Source organism: Emydura macquarii, unplaced genomic scaffold, assembly GCF_026122565.2.
Source record: "Emydura macquarii macquarii isolate MOO-44397 ecotype Brisbane River unplaced genomic scaffold, CSIRO-AGI_Emac_v2 contig_369, whole genome shotgun sequence".
Classification (NCBI taxonomy): Eukaryota; Metazoa; Chordata; order Testudines; family Chelidae; genus Emydura; species Emydura macquarii.
Genome location: NW_027130506.1, coordinates 11,304,378 through 11,321,646, shown reverse-complemented (window position 1 = coordinate 11,321,646; position 17,269 = coordinate 11,304,378). Strand labels below are relative to the sequence as shown.

General features: G+C 43.3%; 1 protein-coding gene across 1 annotated transcript in view; it reads left to right on the top strand.

Moving 5' to 3' along the window:
* Positions 1-15,184, top strand: part of NDRG1 (N-myc downstream regulated 1) — a 56,443-nt gene extending 41,259 nt beyond the window's left edge. Inside the window, exons 10-16 of the mRNA XM_067531604.1 lie at positions 383-486; positions 911-967; positions 1,678-1,729; positions 6,884-6,931; positions 10,495-10,530; positions 11,926-11,977; positions 13,393-15,184. Of these exons, the coding sequence (XP_067387705.1) occupies positions 383-486; positions 911-967; positions 1,678-1,729; positions 6,884-6,931; positions 10,495-10,530; positions 11,926-11,977; positions 13,393-13,628 (585 nt within the window). The 3' untranslated portion in view covers positions 13,629-15,184. The remainder of the gene's footprint in view (positions 1-382; positions 487-910; positions 968-1,677; positions 1,730-6,883; positions 6,932-10,494; positions 10,531-11,925; positions 11,978-13,392) is intronic.
* The last annotated feature ends 2,085 nt before the right edge of the window (positions 15,185-17,269 follow it).

Below are 17,269 nucleotides of genomic sequence, written 5' to 3'. Positions count from 1 at the left end.
TAATCTCATAACATTGCATGGTTTGCAATTTACCTGTGCACTATTGATGATCAGCCTGAAATCTACATCCTTTCTAACAACCCAAAGGATGCATAGAAAGTCATTGAAGAGATGCATGGAATCAAGATACTTCAAGATTAAGTGCCTTGAATTAATAAAACCATACATCAATGCATTTAAGTCTTGAACTGTCATACAACTTGCAGTACTTCAATACTACAAAACAGATGTTGGTACCAATCGTTTCTGAAACCGAGTAATACATTTCTCAAAGGGGCTTGCCTGTTTTTAATAAAAATCTAATTTATTTATAACTAAAGAGTTACAATGCAATTTATCATAATAGTATCTTAATAGTAAATGACACTGGTTTTTAATCTAGGAAGAGATTCATAACAACCAGGATCTGATCCATACTTATCGCCAACATATTATCAATGATATGAATCAAAACAATCTTCATCTCTTTGTCAACTCTTACAACAGGTAATATATTTTATTCTCCAGTTTGTCTTTATGAAGAAATGTTACTTGCTGGTCCCTTGGATAGCTGTTTATTTATACAGTAGAGATGCTGGCTAACAAAAGGTCAAGCAGAAATATATTCGAAACCATAGCTCCATCAAAGGGTCATCTTGAGACAGGAGGCTGCCTATACATAGTGTTCTCAGAATGCATAGGAGTGTGTATATCTTCTTAAATTCATAACTGGCTAAACTAAAACTAGAAATATAAAGAAAGCTTAGCTGAATCTCTCTAGTCTGATATATACTGTCCTTTAACGCAGCTACCCCTCTGGAACTGTCCTTTAAGTAACTTGTGTATTTTCATGTTTGGAAATGTATGTAGGTTCACATGAATACCTGACTTCCAATGTATTAATAAAGTTTTTTTCTCTCTCAATCTTCAGTCGAAGAGATCTTGAGATTGAGCGTCCTATGCCTGGAGCAGATGTAGTTACTCTACAGTAAGTGTTATGTTTGTCCAATACATGGAAAAATGTGTATGCAGTACATGGAGCAGTAAGTCTGTGCTAGATTTTAGTAAATATCAATAACATAATGGCGGTCATGCAGACGGTCGTTATAGCACTGATATTCAGACCTCAGTGGTGGCTGGGGGTGTGAATTCTCACAGCAAAAATGACTGACCAAGTATTACTTCATCAACTACAATTGGTTGCAATTTGAATGAACATTCAAGTATGAATAATATGACACACAGAAGCATGATTGCTTTTACAAAGCTTTTATTTACTTGGGTGGTGGTGTGTGTGGGGGGCGGGATTATAAGAGAAGACAAGAATTTGCTCATTAGCTAGTAGAGCAAAGAAAACCAAGTTCCACAAAAGATTACATGTAAATAAAACTCACTCATTCAACCCTTTTTAAAATCCAAGGAAATGGTTAAGAAAAAGGTGGTAGGAAAAAGGAAAGATAAGTAGAAAAAATACATGGCTGCTCAATAATATATAGAGGATTCCAGGAATAATAAAACTAGTCAGTTACATCTTCAGCACAGCGGATGTAATTGCTTTCTTTCACTAACTTAATTAGGTCAGGATCATTCCAATTGCACTAATGGAGAATTTTGGACGGGGGTTGAAATGAGCATAGAAATAACCACCACCTTGTATATCTTTCCATCCCCCTCTCTCCCCTACCCTCTGCTTTGCAGATGCCCTTCACTGTTGGTGGTTGGTGACAGTTCTCCTGCTGTTGATGCTGTGGTATGTATAATCAGACTTCCTTAATGTTCTGACAGGTTAACAATCCCCCAGAGTCAATAAGGAGTCAGTTAGGGAATGAATGAGTTGTATTATAAACAAAGGAGTAATATAGATTTGTAACTAGTTATACTCATCTAAACAAACAATTAAGTATAAAATATAAAATAATATGAAAGGATATAAAAACAATTAAGCACAAAACATATTGATATAACAAGGTATTAAACAGGCAACTAACTATAAAGACCTAAACTAATATTAAACAGACAGTGGTTCCCTGCCAGGAATCAAACTCTGGTCTCTCACTAAGCAGACAGGGACACTTACTAGTATGCTACAAAGACAATTAGCTGCTTGCAGGAAACAGAAAGGTGGGGGGGTCACACAGACGGTTACTATAAGGCACAGTGGCAGAAGCAGTTAATTACAAGACAGATTGCTTTCACACAAACACACAGAGAGATTTCACAGACAGTTACTGGCAAAACAGAAAGATTTTACACAGACACACAGAGATTTCACACAGACAGTTACACAGACAACGTAGCTGTAAAATACAGACTGATGGTAAACTCCTTACCAATATTCACAGCATTACTCGATTAATTCGATACGGGCCGGCAAAAACGATTCACGCTCGGGGGGGTGGGGAAAAGACGTGCGTGGGGAGAACAGACCAACTGATCAGGCTGGTTTCGATACAGCTCTCCGAGGGGGCTTGGGAAAGACCCCTCTTTATGAACTAAATGGGACATGAAGGGTTAACTGATTGGCCCAGGAACATGATATGGGCTTCGTGCCAGCACTGGATTGGCCGGGGGACCCTTGCAGTTTTCCTGGTTGCTGGGGAGTTTAGTCTCCCCTGGTCAGTTACATTCCACATATATGACTGGGAGCCAAAGGTGCAGCCGTATCCATGGTAACGCCCCAATAAGGTCAGGTCGTGGGTTGACTGTTAGCCCAAATGGATGGGTAAATGCGAGGGGGGGCCATGTGCAGGAATTTTGTGCAGCAACACGTAATAGAGCATTCTTTTCCTTTGTATTAATCAGTATGCAAACTGGGAAGTTATGCCAGAATTGCAGAAATCACATCTCATACAGGAAAATCTCTTGCTATTGACCCAGCACAGTTGGCTCTTCCCTCTCAGACCTGTCAAGACAGAGCTCTCACTATTCTTAGATGTCTATACCTTTGTCTGTATACTGTTATGTAATGACTATATTGTTCTAGGGACAGATGCCATGATAGTACTTAAAAATGTAAGTAGTAGGTTGAGAAAGTGAACTACAAATCTTTTACTTAAGAGGAGAATCTGTAGCCAGTATTGTAGCATGTCTGTGCTGTTAAATGGAGTTTTGCCCTGGGTTATTCTGGAAGCAGAGTGTCACTTTGGCTGTTATAGCTAGCCTCAGATGGCTGAAGGACTTCAGATATTGTGCCATAATGGGTATATCCATTCTTTGGCCATATGGCTGCTTACTATCTGGGATTCCTCTTAGAGTGCTTGCTCATGTCCATTCACATGTAGGTGTGCATGCACTGTCACTAGAAGGTTTTTTTCCTAGTGGTATGTGCTGGGTTGGCTCTGGTGCCCTCAGGAGAGGCACCCTCATGGTGCGGTACGTAGGCACCTGCTGCCCCCTCGGTTCCTTCTTTCAGTCAGTGATGATCACTGGAACGCTACTCCTCTCTTGCTCTGCAAGCCGTACTGTCAGTGGTTGTACCTGTAATTAAACTGTAAATAGTCAGTATCTGAGTGTAAATAGTTAATTATCTTAGATAACCTACATTTCTTGCCTGTCCCATGGGGCTATCCCACTGGGGGCTCCATGGCATACCCCAGTCCCAGGGCTTCAAGTACTGTATGATCTTCCCCAAGAAGATCCTGGTAAGTGACCTGCACAAGAACTGTCTGAAGTGCATGGTAGAGGTACATGTCCTGCCAAAGTGCGGAATCTGCAAGAACTTCTCCCTGTCCTTAGTCCTGGGTCTGAGCAGATTGCAGTGCCTCCTGGTGGAGGCTGCACTTCACCTGGCATCGGAGCATCAGCCATACCCAGTGCCAAGCACTTCTTCGGTGAGAAGCACTCTGTCTTCCATCAGGGAGCTGCAAAGGGGCAGAGTTTCCAGAATCAAAAACCCCCTTGCACCCTGACCCTTCCTCGTTGGCTGGAACATTTGGCATAGTCAGTGAAGCACCGACCAACATCACCAATGCCAAGGAAGAGGTCTAGAAAACAGAACAAGGATGCTCCCCGGTGATGAGGGGCATGGAGAGAGTGAGGCCATCGGCAGCCCCCTCCCAGGCACCAGTCAGCCAACCAGCACCATTGACTCCAGCCCAACAAGGGGTACCATCAGGTCCGGTGCACATGGACTCCCCATTAAGGGTGAGTCAGGAGGGAGGTGTGATCCTGGCAGAACTATTGATGCTGGAGCCTTACAAGGCAGCGGGGAGTCTCCTGACCCTCACAACACCTCCCTCTCCCTTATGCTGGGTTCCACAGGGCACCATGAGACAACCCCATGGAGACGACGCCTATCCTGGGCAAGCTGGCGATGCTGGTGAGACACCAAGTTCCATCTCACCTGGACTTGTGAGCATCAATGCCATGACATTTGCTGGGGTGGTGCAGATCACGATCCTACCACGAGCAAGAGCCTCCATCATGGCACTGTTCCAGATTGTGACACTGCTTCGGGTCGGGACACTGCTCACCATCTCAGCGCTGTTCTTCATTTCGGTACTGACGCTGGTGTATAGCACCATAGGGCAGGGCACCTCCATGGTCACCCAGAAGTGTCTCCTCAGGCTCAGGATCCCAGGATGATTCCCAGGGATCACAATGGAGTCAGCACAGACAGACCAAAAGGTACGATGTATCTCACAGGCTAGCCATCCCAATATGGACCCCAGCCCAGTGGCCATGGTGGCAGTCTGGATGTCCAAGGCGTTCCCAGGCTTCCACGCGGGTCAGTCCTACTCGGTCCCATTGGAAGCAACAGCTCATCCACCTCCCCTGTTGGAGAGGGGCTCCATACCAGGTGCAGAGGTCATGGAGGCTCATGGAACCCCGGCAAGGGACCCACGTCCTGCCACTGGGCCCACGTTGCTGGGGGGTGGGGGGGAGGGGCAGGGCCAGGGGGAGAGCGGCTGCAGTGCTCTGGCCAGGACACCCTGCCACTGGGCCCATGTTATCTGGTTCCTTAATTTTTGGACTGGCTCCTAGCTCCAAAGCAAATTTCTCAAGCCCTGATCTACTATTTGAAGGGGGTTCCTTCTTCTCTGACCAAATGGAAGCCTGCACAGCCTGTAAGACTCCCGGGCCACCTTGAAGTCACTAGGCTTCCATATGCTGGCCTCATCACAGGGACATTGCAGCTTAAAATCTCTGGGCCGATTCCATCCTTCACAGCTGAAATACGACTTTGGGAAACAGTGCAACAGGTGCCCCAGGAGGAAGCACATGCACTACTCCTTATCCGCCCCCACAGCTGCGCTGTCTAGGCAGTCTTTGAGACAGAACTTTTAATGGTGCATTTGAGGGTGATGCACCAGTTTGGACCCTGGATCTTACCCCAACATTTGGAGATTGTCTATCCCATTTTTACCAGGCATGGGTCAGCATTACATCGGACCATTGGGTGCTCTGCATGGTGAAAGTGGGATACACTCTACAGCTTATCTCCTTCCCACCCTCTCACTTCACCTCCCCTCCCCATTCCTTTTCAGGGACCCTTCTCATGGGACACTCCTAACTCAGGAGGTGCAATCTCAAAAGTGTAGGAGCAGTGGAAGAAGTTCCATTTGACTAAAGAGGCATGGGAGTCTATTCCTGCTACTTCCTGATCCCAAAGTCCTATGGGGACCTCTAATCCATATTAGACCTGTGAAACCTCAACAAGTTCATGAAGAAACTAAAGTTCCACATGGTCTCCCTCTCCTCAATCATCCCTTCCCTAGATCCAGGAGACTGGTATGCCACCCTCGACTTAAAGGATGTATATTTCCACATAGTGGTTCTTCAGAGCCATAGGAGGTTTCTCTGGTTTACAGTAGGTCATGAACATTACCAATTCACGGCACTACCCTTTGACCTATTGGCAGCGCTGAGAGTGTTCACAAAGTGCATGGCAGTGGTGGCGGTTTCCGTAAAGAAAACCGGGATATAGGTCTACCCATACCTGACAACTGGTTGAGCAAGGGCCACTCCAGGAAGCTGATGGAAAGGCACATAAGACTCACTCAGTCCACTTTCTCAAACCTGGAGCTTCTGATTTTTTTTTCTCCATTAGAGAGGATAGAGTTTATAAGGGGTTGTCCTCAACTCAACCCGAGCAAGAGCTTATCTTTCAGGGAGTAATTTCAGAGCCATCAAAGCCCTCATAAAGGATCTGAGTCTTTCCAGTCACCACAGTTTGGAATTGCCTCTAACTACTAAGCCTCATGGCATCCTGTAAGTTTGTAGTGCGGCTTGCCCGTCTCAAACTCAGATCTCTGCGGACATGGTTGGCATCGGTATACACACCAGGTCGTCATTCCTTGGGCAAGGTGGTCACAGTTCCAACAACGGTGAGCCTCACCCTGCAATGGTGGCTCGCCCAGGAACACCGTGTGCGAGGTGTCCCATTTTCAAAACCAGTCCTTAGTCACCAATGCCTCAGATACAGAGTGGGGAGCCCATTTGGAAACTCTCAGGACAGAAGGTCTATGGGTGCTAGATGAGCTGATTCTTCAGATCAATGTCAAGGAACTCACAGCAGTCTGCTTAGCATGCCAGCCGTTTCCACCCCATCTACGGGGCAGATGAATATCCATATTCTGACAACACCACGGCTATGTTCTACATAAACAGACAGAGGAACCTGCTCCTCTCCTCTGTCAGGAGGCAGTGCGCATGTGGACTATTGCATAGCCCAGTACATTCACCTGGAGGTCATTCATCAATTGTATATTTTAGGAAAGCTTTGGGAAGTAAAAGCTAAGGCATGTAATTTTTAGGGTGTGCTAAATCCTTTCAGAGAACAAGGTATTAATACAATTAAGTTAAGGAAAAAGTAATTGGATGAGAGAGCCATGAAGAATTAATGTTCAGAATAATGGTCTTGAAGATGAGAATGAGATGCTAACACTGTTATTTTTCCATATAGGTTGAGTGCAACTCTAAACTTGACCCAACAAAGACCACACTCCTAAAGGTGATAAGAATAAGAACTGTGAATTACATGTTACAATGGTGCAATGCCAATGGTCTTGAACAAATGAAAGAGTGCAAGTTAGCTCAGTGTGGGGCATGCCAGTCCCTGGTGAGAATTTGTGTAAGATTAGTTTTAACTGGGGAAAGTGTTTCTTGAGCACAGAGGACTCAGTACTAATGAATGAAATCCCTGTTGGAGTGGAGGATAGATAATAGGTCAACTACAAAAACAAAATATTTGGGGGGAAATATCTGTTTGTATGCTTCATAGTGGGGGTAGGGAGATAGCTGTGAGGTCACCCTCTCACCTCCTATTTCTTAAACTAAGGACCATTTTAGTTATAGATAATATGCATACGCAGTATTTGGACAAAAGTAGCTTTAACCTGTAGACTCAAAACTCATGAACATACAGAACCTCTGGTTGAAACCCTGAGTTAAAGATTCAGCAGAGGGTGATAGTGGCTGTATATTTAGAAACTTATCCTATAATGGATTTTAAATACTGGCACTTGACAGGATTAGAAGGTCATTTAATGAAGTAACACTGTATTGTCAGTGCAAAGTGCTGCTGCAGAGTGAACTAGTCAGGCTTCTGCTAATAGGCTATTTCTGCCTCAAAGGAATAATAAGCCCAAATATCTTTCCCGCTTGGTTTCAGTAGCCAGACATATATTTCAGAATTTAATCAGAAGGGGATAACAAACAATTTTCTCTTAATTGCCTCGTGTCAAGATCCAGGCTAGGTCACAGACATGAAATGAAAACCATTTTAATCATTTCGGTGTATAAAGGAAGACTTAGTAAAGATGGATTTAAGGAGAGAAATTTTGGTAGACAGGTTTTGACTTGAGTGATCACTGTGGAGTGGCAAAATACTTCATACAAACCTAAAGCCTCAAAAGAGGGCTTCAGGGAGGAAAATGGGAACAAATGAACTAAACCCTAAGCAGATATTGTTAACTTTGACTGAGCGCATGATGTACCTGATTAAACAGATATAGTAGATGCTCATAAACCTAAAACTGGATTTAGTAGCTTTGGTCTGGCCCATAAGTGCATCTATATACATTGTACTGTTGCGCTATTCTTGGTCTGCACGCTTTCTGTGTGGATGTCTTGTCTCCTTGTGTTCTTGAGCCCAGAATATTTGAGAAGTAGCATGGAGTGACTGACTGTACAATGTGTACATGATATCACAGGCCAATGCCAAGGGTGGCTGGGTTGCCCCACCTAAAGAGTTGTGATTCTGCTTTTGTTTCCTGCATAAGTTTCAGGCTATGTCTAAACTGCCCTGCAGTTTGGATTACAGGGGTGTGAATTACTGCACTCAAAGTACTGCACTGTAACTCCCCTGTGTGGACACTATGGGCATGAACTGAATGGTACCTAGTTTGCATTAACATTACATCATATCACTCTGGTGCATGGTGTAACTCTTACCCCCTGAAGTCTGAACTGTAGGGCAGTATAGACAAAGCCCTCAGTCATCAGACTGTCTACACTGCAAGTTAGGGGTGGATTCCCCTGCTCGTCTACAGCCTCACACTGCCCCTCATCAAGCTAGCACATGTATAAATGCCAGTTGCAGGTGGGTTTGTACTTGGCGTGGCTCAGCACTGCCTCTGCTGCCACTTCCAGAGCTACCATGGCTATGCTGCTATTTATACTTGCAGTAGCTTGAAGAGAGATGGGATGGACTTCCACAGCTCACTAACTTGCAATCTAGACACAATCTTAGAGGAGATAGTAAACAGAATGTCTCCAGTTCAGTTTTGTTCTATCCACCTGCTGGTCAGAAGTGTTAGCCAGATAGTGCCAGACTGGTACAGAGACATTTGAAGAAACACCATATAAATAAGAAACATTCTACTTTCCTGTTTCATCTCTGATTTGATGAACCAGTTCCTTTTAGGATAAGGATACTCTAAATAATTCAACAGTGCCCCTGTTAACCTGGAATGATCCTCTAATTCAGCAAAACTTATTTTGAAGAGTCCAAATAGTTCAGTTAAAACCTCAGCGTTCTGACTTCTGCAGAGTGCTCCGCTCCTATAGAAGCTGACTAGAGTTGAAAACTTCTTGTAGAAGGAATATGTAGGCCCTGAGCCATGACATAAACCTTTTGCGACTGACACAATGGGTGTTAAATCCATACTTGCAAAAACCTTCAATGAAGATTTAAAAGGTAAACTCATTCACTTTTATTTACAGATTTTCTTCTCCACCTCCATGTCCTGTAACAGTAAAAACAAGCTGAAATCACTTTGTAGAATAAACATGTAATGTTGTTTTTTTTCATGCACTGTAATATCTGGCCGCCTTTTTCTGCTACCATGGGCTCCTTTCCAGTGTAGCTCAGAAACCGAAATGGCTTTAATATTTCCCAAAAATTTGATACAGTAGATTTCCAAATCAAGAGTTTTGGGGGAAAGGAAAACTTGTGTCTAGTATTTGCTTTTCAGTAATGCTGTGGGTGCATCTGCAGTTTGCAGTACTCAACTATTGTCAAATAAAAGTTAATAGAAAAAAGTGTCCACATGATGAATCCGGACTGGTTGGGATTCGGTGTTATCATATTCCATACTAGAATACAATTAAAGAACGCAATCTGTCAGCGCTAATGTCTCTAAGTGGTAGATACTGATATTTTTTATTGCATAAGCTCAATATTAATAGGATTTAAATGGCTAAATTCTCTCTGTGCGCCCCCCCCCCCCCAAAAAAAAAAAAAAAAAACAAACCTCTCCCCCACACATCTAAGTTCTCATCTCTGCCATTGTTCAGCTGGGGGCCTCCTTATAGGACGACTCTCTGAGGTTGAGTTAAATCCTGCTAAAGATCTAGAAATAGGAACATGTTCTACTGCTGGCTAATCTCAGATAGGAGTGCAGGCTTCCTGTAATTCACAATTTGACTGTTTGTGTTAGTGGAGCTCACTGGAAAAGTCCTGTTCTTGTTCGATTTGATTTTTTTGAGGAGTGGAGAAGCAGGAAAACTGAGGTGCTACAAAAAATGTGGAGGCAGTCAGATTGCTTTTCTGATTTGACTTCCCTTAACAAATCCACCTCCTGTCAAAATCCTCCACCATCTCAGCCATTGCTGCTGGCTTTTAATAGCCTCACCTGCAAGGGTCTTAAGTACTCTTTCCTTCCTCACCTGTATGTTCAGTGCCAAGGCCTACCATTGACATCCACTACAAGGAACTAGATCTCAGGATTTCTAGGGTAATGCATTAAGAAACTGGTGTTCACTTTATAAAAAGCCTTACATATTTACAGGTCAGGCTGACTTCTCAAATATCAGTTTTTGGATTACAGCTTCAGTAGGTGGGATGGGATCTGTGTAGAACTGGGGATCCTGAGTTCTAGTTCTGTCTCTTGTAGATGCCTTTTTACCAGAGGCTAGTTGCTTTCCTTCTTAAGTTTTCCTGTGTGTGTGATAGGAATAAATGTCTCTCTAAAGTGCTTTGAAGTGCCAGATACACAGACCTTGGCTGTATTTCTCGGGTACAATTTCTGAACTTTGACATTATGTTGACCTATTTTGTTTACTTTCTTGTAGATGGCAGACTGTGGTGGTCTCCCTCAAGTTTCTCAGGTATGATTTGACTGAAGGAAAACTTACTAACGCTTCTTACACTGATCTGTTTTTTGCAGAATGTGACAAATGGAACCCATTCTGCAGGGTATTCATAGTTCCCAAATGTTAGCCAAGTGACTGGTCATGATTCATGTGGAATGATGGTATTTAGTCATCTGATCTCTCTCCTTTAAAGACCAACCACGCACAAAGTTTAGATTAGGGTAGGATGTTATTTCCACGAATTAGCCGTTAATTTAATAGGTAAGCATAACATGGATTACTGCTTCTGCACAATCATCTTAAATCAAACCATTTGGTTATTTATGCTATTCATAGTTCAGTTCAGGGTGGGAGGCAGGAAATAACTAGTTTGTTCTTTTGTGCACTAATCTGGGTTAGCAGAGCGAACTAGTTTTTGAAACATGTTTACACATAAATTCCAACACTCCTAATGCAACAGGTTATGTACACTACAGTTTTAACAATTGTTTAGTAGTGCTTCACTAAAGAGGCTGACTTATACATTTACTTGCAGGGTATACAGTTTGTTATAGTTTGAGCCTAATGGAGGCATTCTGAAATGTAGACATGAAATTCCTGATACTCTGAAGAAACTGGACTTTTAAAACTATAATTGAAAAGAGATGGAGATTGTGCTAGCTGTGTAGAATGTGATTAGTGATAGGGAGGGGGTGGAAGAAAGACACTCTATCCTGGTTTTAAAAAAAAAAAAAAAAAAGCAGAGTTGTTTAGGATGACAGAAGCTTGAAGCAACATAGTTTATTCTGCTCCTCCCACTGATGACTACGGCCAAAAAAGCCATTGTTCTGTAGATTTGGGGTGTAAAAGGAAAAGTTGCCTGTATTGCAAGATACAGTCTTTAAAGTATTTGTCACTTTGGTTTGTTTGAGTTACTGCTTTGCACAGTAGCAGAAGAAAATGTTCTTGTAAGCAAGTGCAGCAGCTCAAGGGTGGTAGCTGTCTATTAAATTGTGCTTGTATATACTAACGCGTTTTATTAAGGAAAAACTTGTCAGTGCAGAATACACACTTAAAACTTCAGCTAATTGGAGTTGGTCTAGAACTGCTTAACTTTAAAACAGATTCCCAACCCTAAATAAACTGTCCTATGAGCTTTGTGAGGCAAACTGTTACTTTGAATCTTCTGCTTCAGTAACTGAATTAGCAGAACTTGGGCCTGTCTCATGCGAATATTCATGTAGAGTGGGCATATAATGTGGGGGAGAAGGGGGAAACAAAATCTAAACTGGGGAATTTTCTCCTTAGTTGTGTACTCATTCTTTACATGTATAACATTGAGTAGAACCCAGGGAGTATATAAGACAGCGTATACTAGTGTCACTAATTTGACAATTACTGTAGTCACTAAGTTTCCATTTTCTTTTACAGCCTGCGAAGCTTGCAGAAGCTTTCAAATACTTTGTTCAGGGAATGGGATACAGTAAGTATTTATTTTAATAACGTGACTAGCTGCTGTTAAGTTGTACAGTGGGCTAATAGAATAATCTGTTTCAGGATACCTAGATTCAGTACCTATAATACACCACAAAATATCTGCTCTGTGATAGAAGGAAGCACTTGTGGATCATAGAGTAGCATGAGGACTCTTAATCCTGTCCGTGATATTGGTGCACGCAGGCATTATATGCAGTGTGACCATTGTATGTACATCACTGGTAATAAATTGTCTTGGTGCTAGCTGAGAGGTACGCATGGCCTTATGGTACAAGCTGTACATGCTATCCTACTATTTCATTGAAACAAGTGGGCCTCTTTTTATGAATAAATGCTCTTAGGTTTGTTTGGATGCATGGCTTGTAAAGATGCCCTTAAATAAACTTCTCCATTCCAACCAGAACTGTTCTCGTACTACTACATCAGAATCTACAGAGATGAACTGAATTAACTTGACTCCTCCTGTATTCTAAGTGTCCTGTGTGAACTATTGCATAGCATTCCTGGGAGAGCTATAGCATGAGCTGTTGAGAATCCCTTTGCTGCCTCTTTTATTCCCCTTCTCCATTTTGCCTCATGGATTGGAGAAATGAATCTGTTATATAATTTGGACCAGTATTTTCAGAGCCTGACTCTCAAATTGAGCATGCAACTGTGGATCACCTTAAAACTCTTACAAACATCTGACTTGGCTGCATAAAGGCCAGGTAGATGTGTGACTGGTTGTTTGTGCACCCAGTGAGAAGTGTGCAATTTTTAAAAATGCACGTGCAACTTGGTTGCAAAGTAGGCCTTTGGTATCTGGTTAGTGTGCATATCCCCCGTGTTCACATAAAGCATGGAAAGTTAAACTGAATTTTAAAAATGCGGAGAAGAACTTAAACCTCATGTGAATACTTGAGTTAGCATTTTCTGTATACAGCATTAGCTCTACTGTGACGTGAGCAATACCTGCAGTATGAGTCTAAAATTACTTTGCTTTAGAAATTGCATATTCCCTTAAATTGTAATAACCAGGCAGACACAGTTCACTTGAGGTGTGTGAATTAGAATTGAAACATCAAAAGTCAATTTTGGGGGTAAAACTGCTAGTCTGCTTTAAGCATTTGTGCTAATTGAGGGGCAATTAAAAAAAAAAAAAAAAAAAGCCTATCTAAAGTTCAGCAGTCCTATTTGTTCAGTTTACAGCCCAGGTGGGAAATCAGGTGTAATGTTCTGCAGTGCCAAAGCACATGTTTAACTTCATGCACAATGAGTAGTGGCATTACTTATGTGTAAAGTTAAGTATGTTCAGGATCAGGGCCTTAATCGCTGTCATTTTGGGAATTCAAGATGAGGGCTTGCTTTCAAGTGCATTGAATTCCTCTAAAGGTCCTGTATTAATGGATTCACTTCTTTCAGTGCCTTCAGCTAGTATGACCAGGCTTATGAGGTCTCGTACAGCATCTGGCTCCAGTGTCACATCCTTGGAAGGGCAGAGGAGCAGATCCCACACTGGGGAAGGAACAAGAAGCAGGTCCCATACCGGTGATGGGTCCAGGAACCGTGCTCACACAGACACGCGCATTGAGCTCACTCCTAACTCTGCAAGCAATGCTGAACAACCTAGCCCCAAATCCATGGAAGTTTCCTGTTAAATACCTTTTTTAAAAAACAAGAGTTTGAAACTGTAAAACTTTAATGGCTGCCCATTGTGTATTGCAACACATAGCTGGTATTAATCTCTACCTTTTCTATAAGGTGAACTCTGTTCACCAGAGTTTTGATAGGGACCAAAGAAAGCAAACATCTCAATTGCTCTATTACTTATTATGGACAGTTGCTGCTATTGTGTCCTCCTCAAACTGATGCCAAAAAGGATACACGCCAAAAGTGTGTGGCTGCAAATGCTCCAAAATCAAAGCAGATGCACCTCACATCCCCTTCACACATTTTTGAAACTGATATGCCTACTTATCTTTGTTTTTGTTTTTTCTTTGATTAAATAAACTGACCCAATTGATGGCACAAATTTAAAAAAAATATTGTGGGGAGTGGGAAGCAGTGCGTTATGGGTGGCTTTTTAAAAAAAAACATGGTACAGCCTCATGTTGAAGCTGAAGTTAAACTCAAACTGTATATAGTTTAATTTCAAAGTATAGGAAAATTAAACTTGTGCGTTTATAGGCCTTCTAATTAGTATTTGAGCCTGTTTTTCCTAAGTACAATAATATGCTACTACAATATGCGCCATAAATGTAAGCATTTTTCTATTTGATGGGGTTTTTTGAGATTAGTTTCTAAGACCTGCTTAACCAAGTGAAGACCAGTTTTAATTTTTATAAGCAACTTAGCATTTTCTCTTTGGCAGGATCTTGGACCAAATCGCTTCCAACACAACTAAGCTTGGTGGCATAGCTGTAACATTGTACATGATAGTGATAACTGGTCAGTGGAAGCAGTTTGACTTTTTCACATTGAGTGGCTTTTAATCTTTGGGGTTTGAGGTTTTTTACATATCCAGCACAATTGTAAAACTCAGAATTCTGTAAACAAAGCCATCCAGCTGTTAATTGTTCAGAGGAAAGATGAAAAACTGAGGGGTGGCATGTAATTAAATACTGTACACAACTGTCATTAATTACTAGATTCTGAAACCAATGATTTGTGAACTTGCTGGTGCTGGAAGTGTGTTCCACAGAGTGGTCGAAGGGACAACTTTGTAATTAATAAACATAGTATTTAATGACTGTAAATTTAGCAATGTGATTCTGCATCTCAGTGTAACCTACTGATAACTTGGGAGATATCTTTTGGAAGTAAGTGGGTATGGCACCTTTTTGCCACCCACAGGTTTTCATAGTATTGTTTTTCAGCTTTTTATTCCATACCTACTGGGACAGTCTTTCACTTGCTTTGATAAATATTTGCTACATCACAATTCTTACGTAGCTATAAAAAGTTAGATACTGCATAGTTAAATAGCAAGTGTTAATACCTAAATATTTTGGGTAGTTCTCCTTGTTCAGAAGAACACAATTTAAGTCACTGTAGAGTAACCTAGATTAACTTACACTCTTGTGCAGAGTTTCCATGGTGGTTGGTAGGAAGAACGAACATATTAAAGAGAATGAAGCTATTGTGTAAAGTCTATCAAAAGTTTTCTTAATGAGCTATTTGTATTTATTTCAGAACAAATAAATTTGTAACTTTGCAGTGTCTTGTGTCTTAATGCTGTATCCTGAGCACAGAAATCTTTCAAAATGATTGCACTTTTATATCCTTTCCACATGCCTCAACTCAGGCTAAGCTTACCCTGCCTGGTACCTAAAGAGCCCCTCCAAGCTGATGTACTATGCTCATTCAAATTTAATACAGTATATCTACTTTCTAAAGTCACCCAGTAAAACATTGTATTGTAGCATCCTTGCGTAGTATGGTACTTTATACTGGTGGGGGGGGGAATGGATTGGGCATCCTACCCTCTTCAGGACCATCCTTGAAGAATCCCTCTTCAAGAACCTTTTTTCCCCTGTGGACTGAGGAAGGAAGAACAGATGCAGGTCCTAGAAGTAGAGTGAGCAGAAAAGTTCTTCCTAGCTCTTCTGATAAGAGCCAGAAAAGGGATAACACAAAGGGAGGGATGCAGCACCAGAGAGGTCACTTTCCTCTTGTCTTCCACTCCTTCCCTTCCCTTCCCTTCCCCAAGGGTTCTAGAATTCATTCCACCTCCCCTTCAGGGTGCCCAGCCCCATGTACTAAAACTAGCAACTGCTGACTCGCACCCCCCCCCCTCAGTTCCTTCTTACCACCAGTGCCTGCTGGAGTTTCCCTGCCTTACTTTGCAAGCTTTCTTCTAGTTCAGCAGTTCCTGTTTAGCTTTAAATCAAGTTAGAATTAGTTGTAGTTTAGAATTAGTTAGGAGAGTTCAGCCCTGTTTGTGGTATTCTCCTTCCCAGGGCAGATTGGGGGCCCAAGGTTTTAAGCCCTACTGTGCTTGCAATAAACCTATGCCTAGGAGTGACTCACATGACTCCTGTGTGAGATTCTTAGGGTAGTCACACTAAATTGAGTGCAAGGCGTGTAAAGGGTTTCGCCCTGAGATGAGAAAAGAAAGGAGTGGTAGGCTGAAGCAGATCCTGATGGAGGTGGTGCTACGTCCACAGGCCCTGGACCTGGCACCTAGCACTTCGGTGCTCAGTGCCCTGGAGTTGATTCGAGACCTGTTGCTGAAGAAGGGCTCGCCCCCGAGAGAATCCCAGCACCGCTCCGAAGCGCACAAAGCAGACTAGCACTGGTCTCATTCGCTGGTGCCACGCAACAAGCAAAGGACAGGTCAGGGCCGCTCCCCTATAGTGCCCACTGTGGGAAAGGATGCTTCCATACCGTACCCCCAGTCTCACCAGACCAAGGAGCTCCTAGAGCTCTCTACGCCATCCCTGCAGCAGCCCACAAGTCTGGCATGCAAAGACTCTGGCGAGAGATAGTGAGTTGGAGGAGCTGACCTCCCCTCTGCGCTGGACACCTTTGAGGTGGTAAGGAACTTGATTGCCATGAGGGCCCACCAGTCCCCAGCTTCGACAAAAGCCGACCAAAGACCTCTGGCACCACATGGGGCGGTGCCGCCGAGAGGCAAGCCAGCAATGATTTGGCACCAGTTGCCTTCCCTGCAGCAGCGGTCCCTGACTCATCCGGGTTAGTCACCCTCACCCCAGCACTGGTTGCCTGAGTACCACTGAGATGTTCCTCTGCTTTGCCACAGCACCAAGCCATTTCACCGCGGCACCACTCACCAACAGATCAGCACTGCCTGTCACCACCCCAGCACCATTTGCCATTGCCTTGGCACCAGTCCTCCGCACACCAGTCTCTGGTGCCGCAACACAGCGCCATGGCATCGCCATGGTCACCAAGGGGGAATTCGCAGTACAAGGATGCGGGGTCGTCTCCACCCAAGTGTAGCTGGAACAGGTCAAGCAAGTGTCCCCCTGCAGAGGACAAGGGCCAAGGCCCGCCCATGGGCACATGGCCGGTTCAATGGCCCTTCTGGACCCTATGGGCGTACCATCAGGCCCAGGAAACACACTAGAGGCCCTTACTCGGTTGTGTCAGACACGCACATGTCCCACACCTTGGCGCGCAGAGCCCTTCCCAGGACTGAGGTCCATGATCACAGGAAGAAGGAGCTTGCGGTATCAGTCAGTGAAGAGCATGGTGCCAGGGAGGGTGCTGGCACTGAGGAGTGCCCTGAAGGGGATGTGGTGGAACCGGCCAGGGAGGATCTGGACTGGGCGATGCT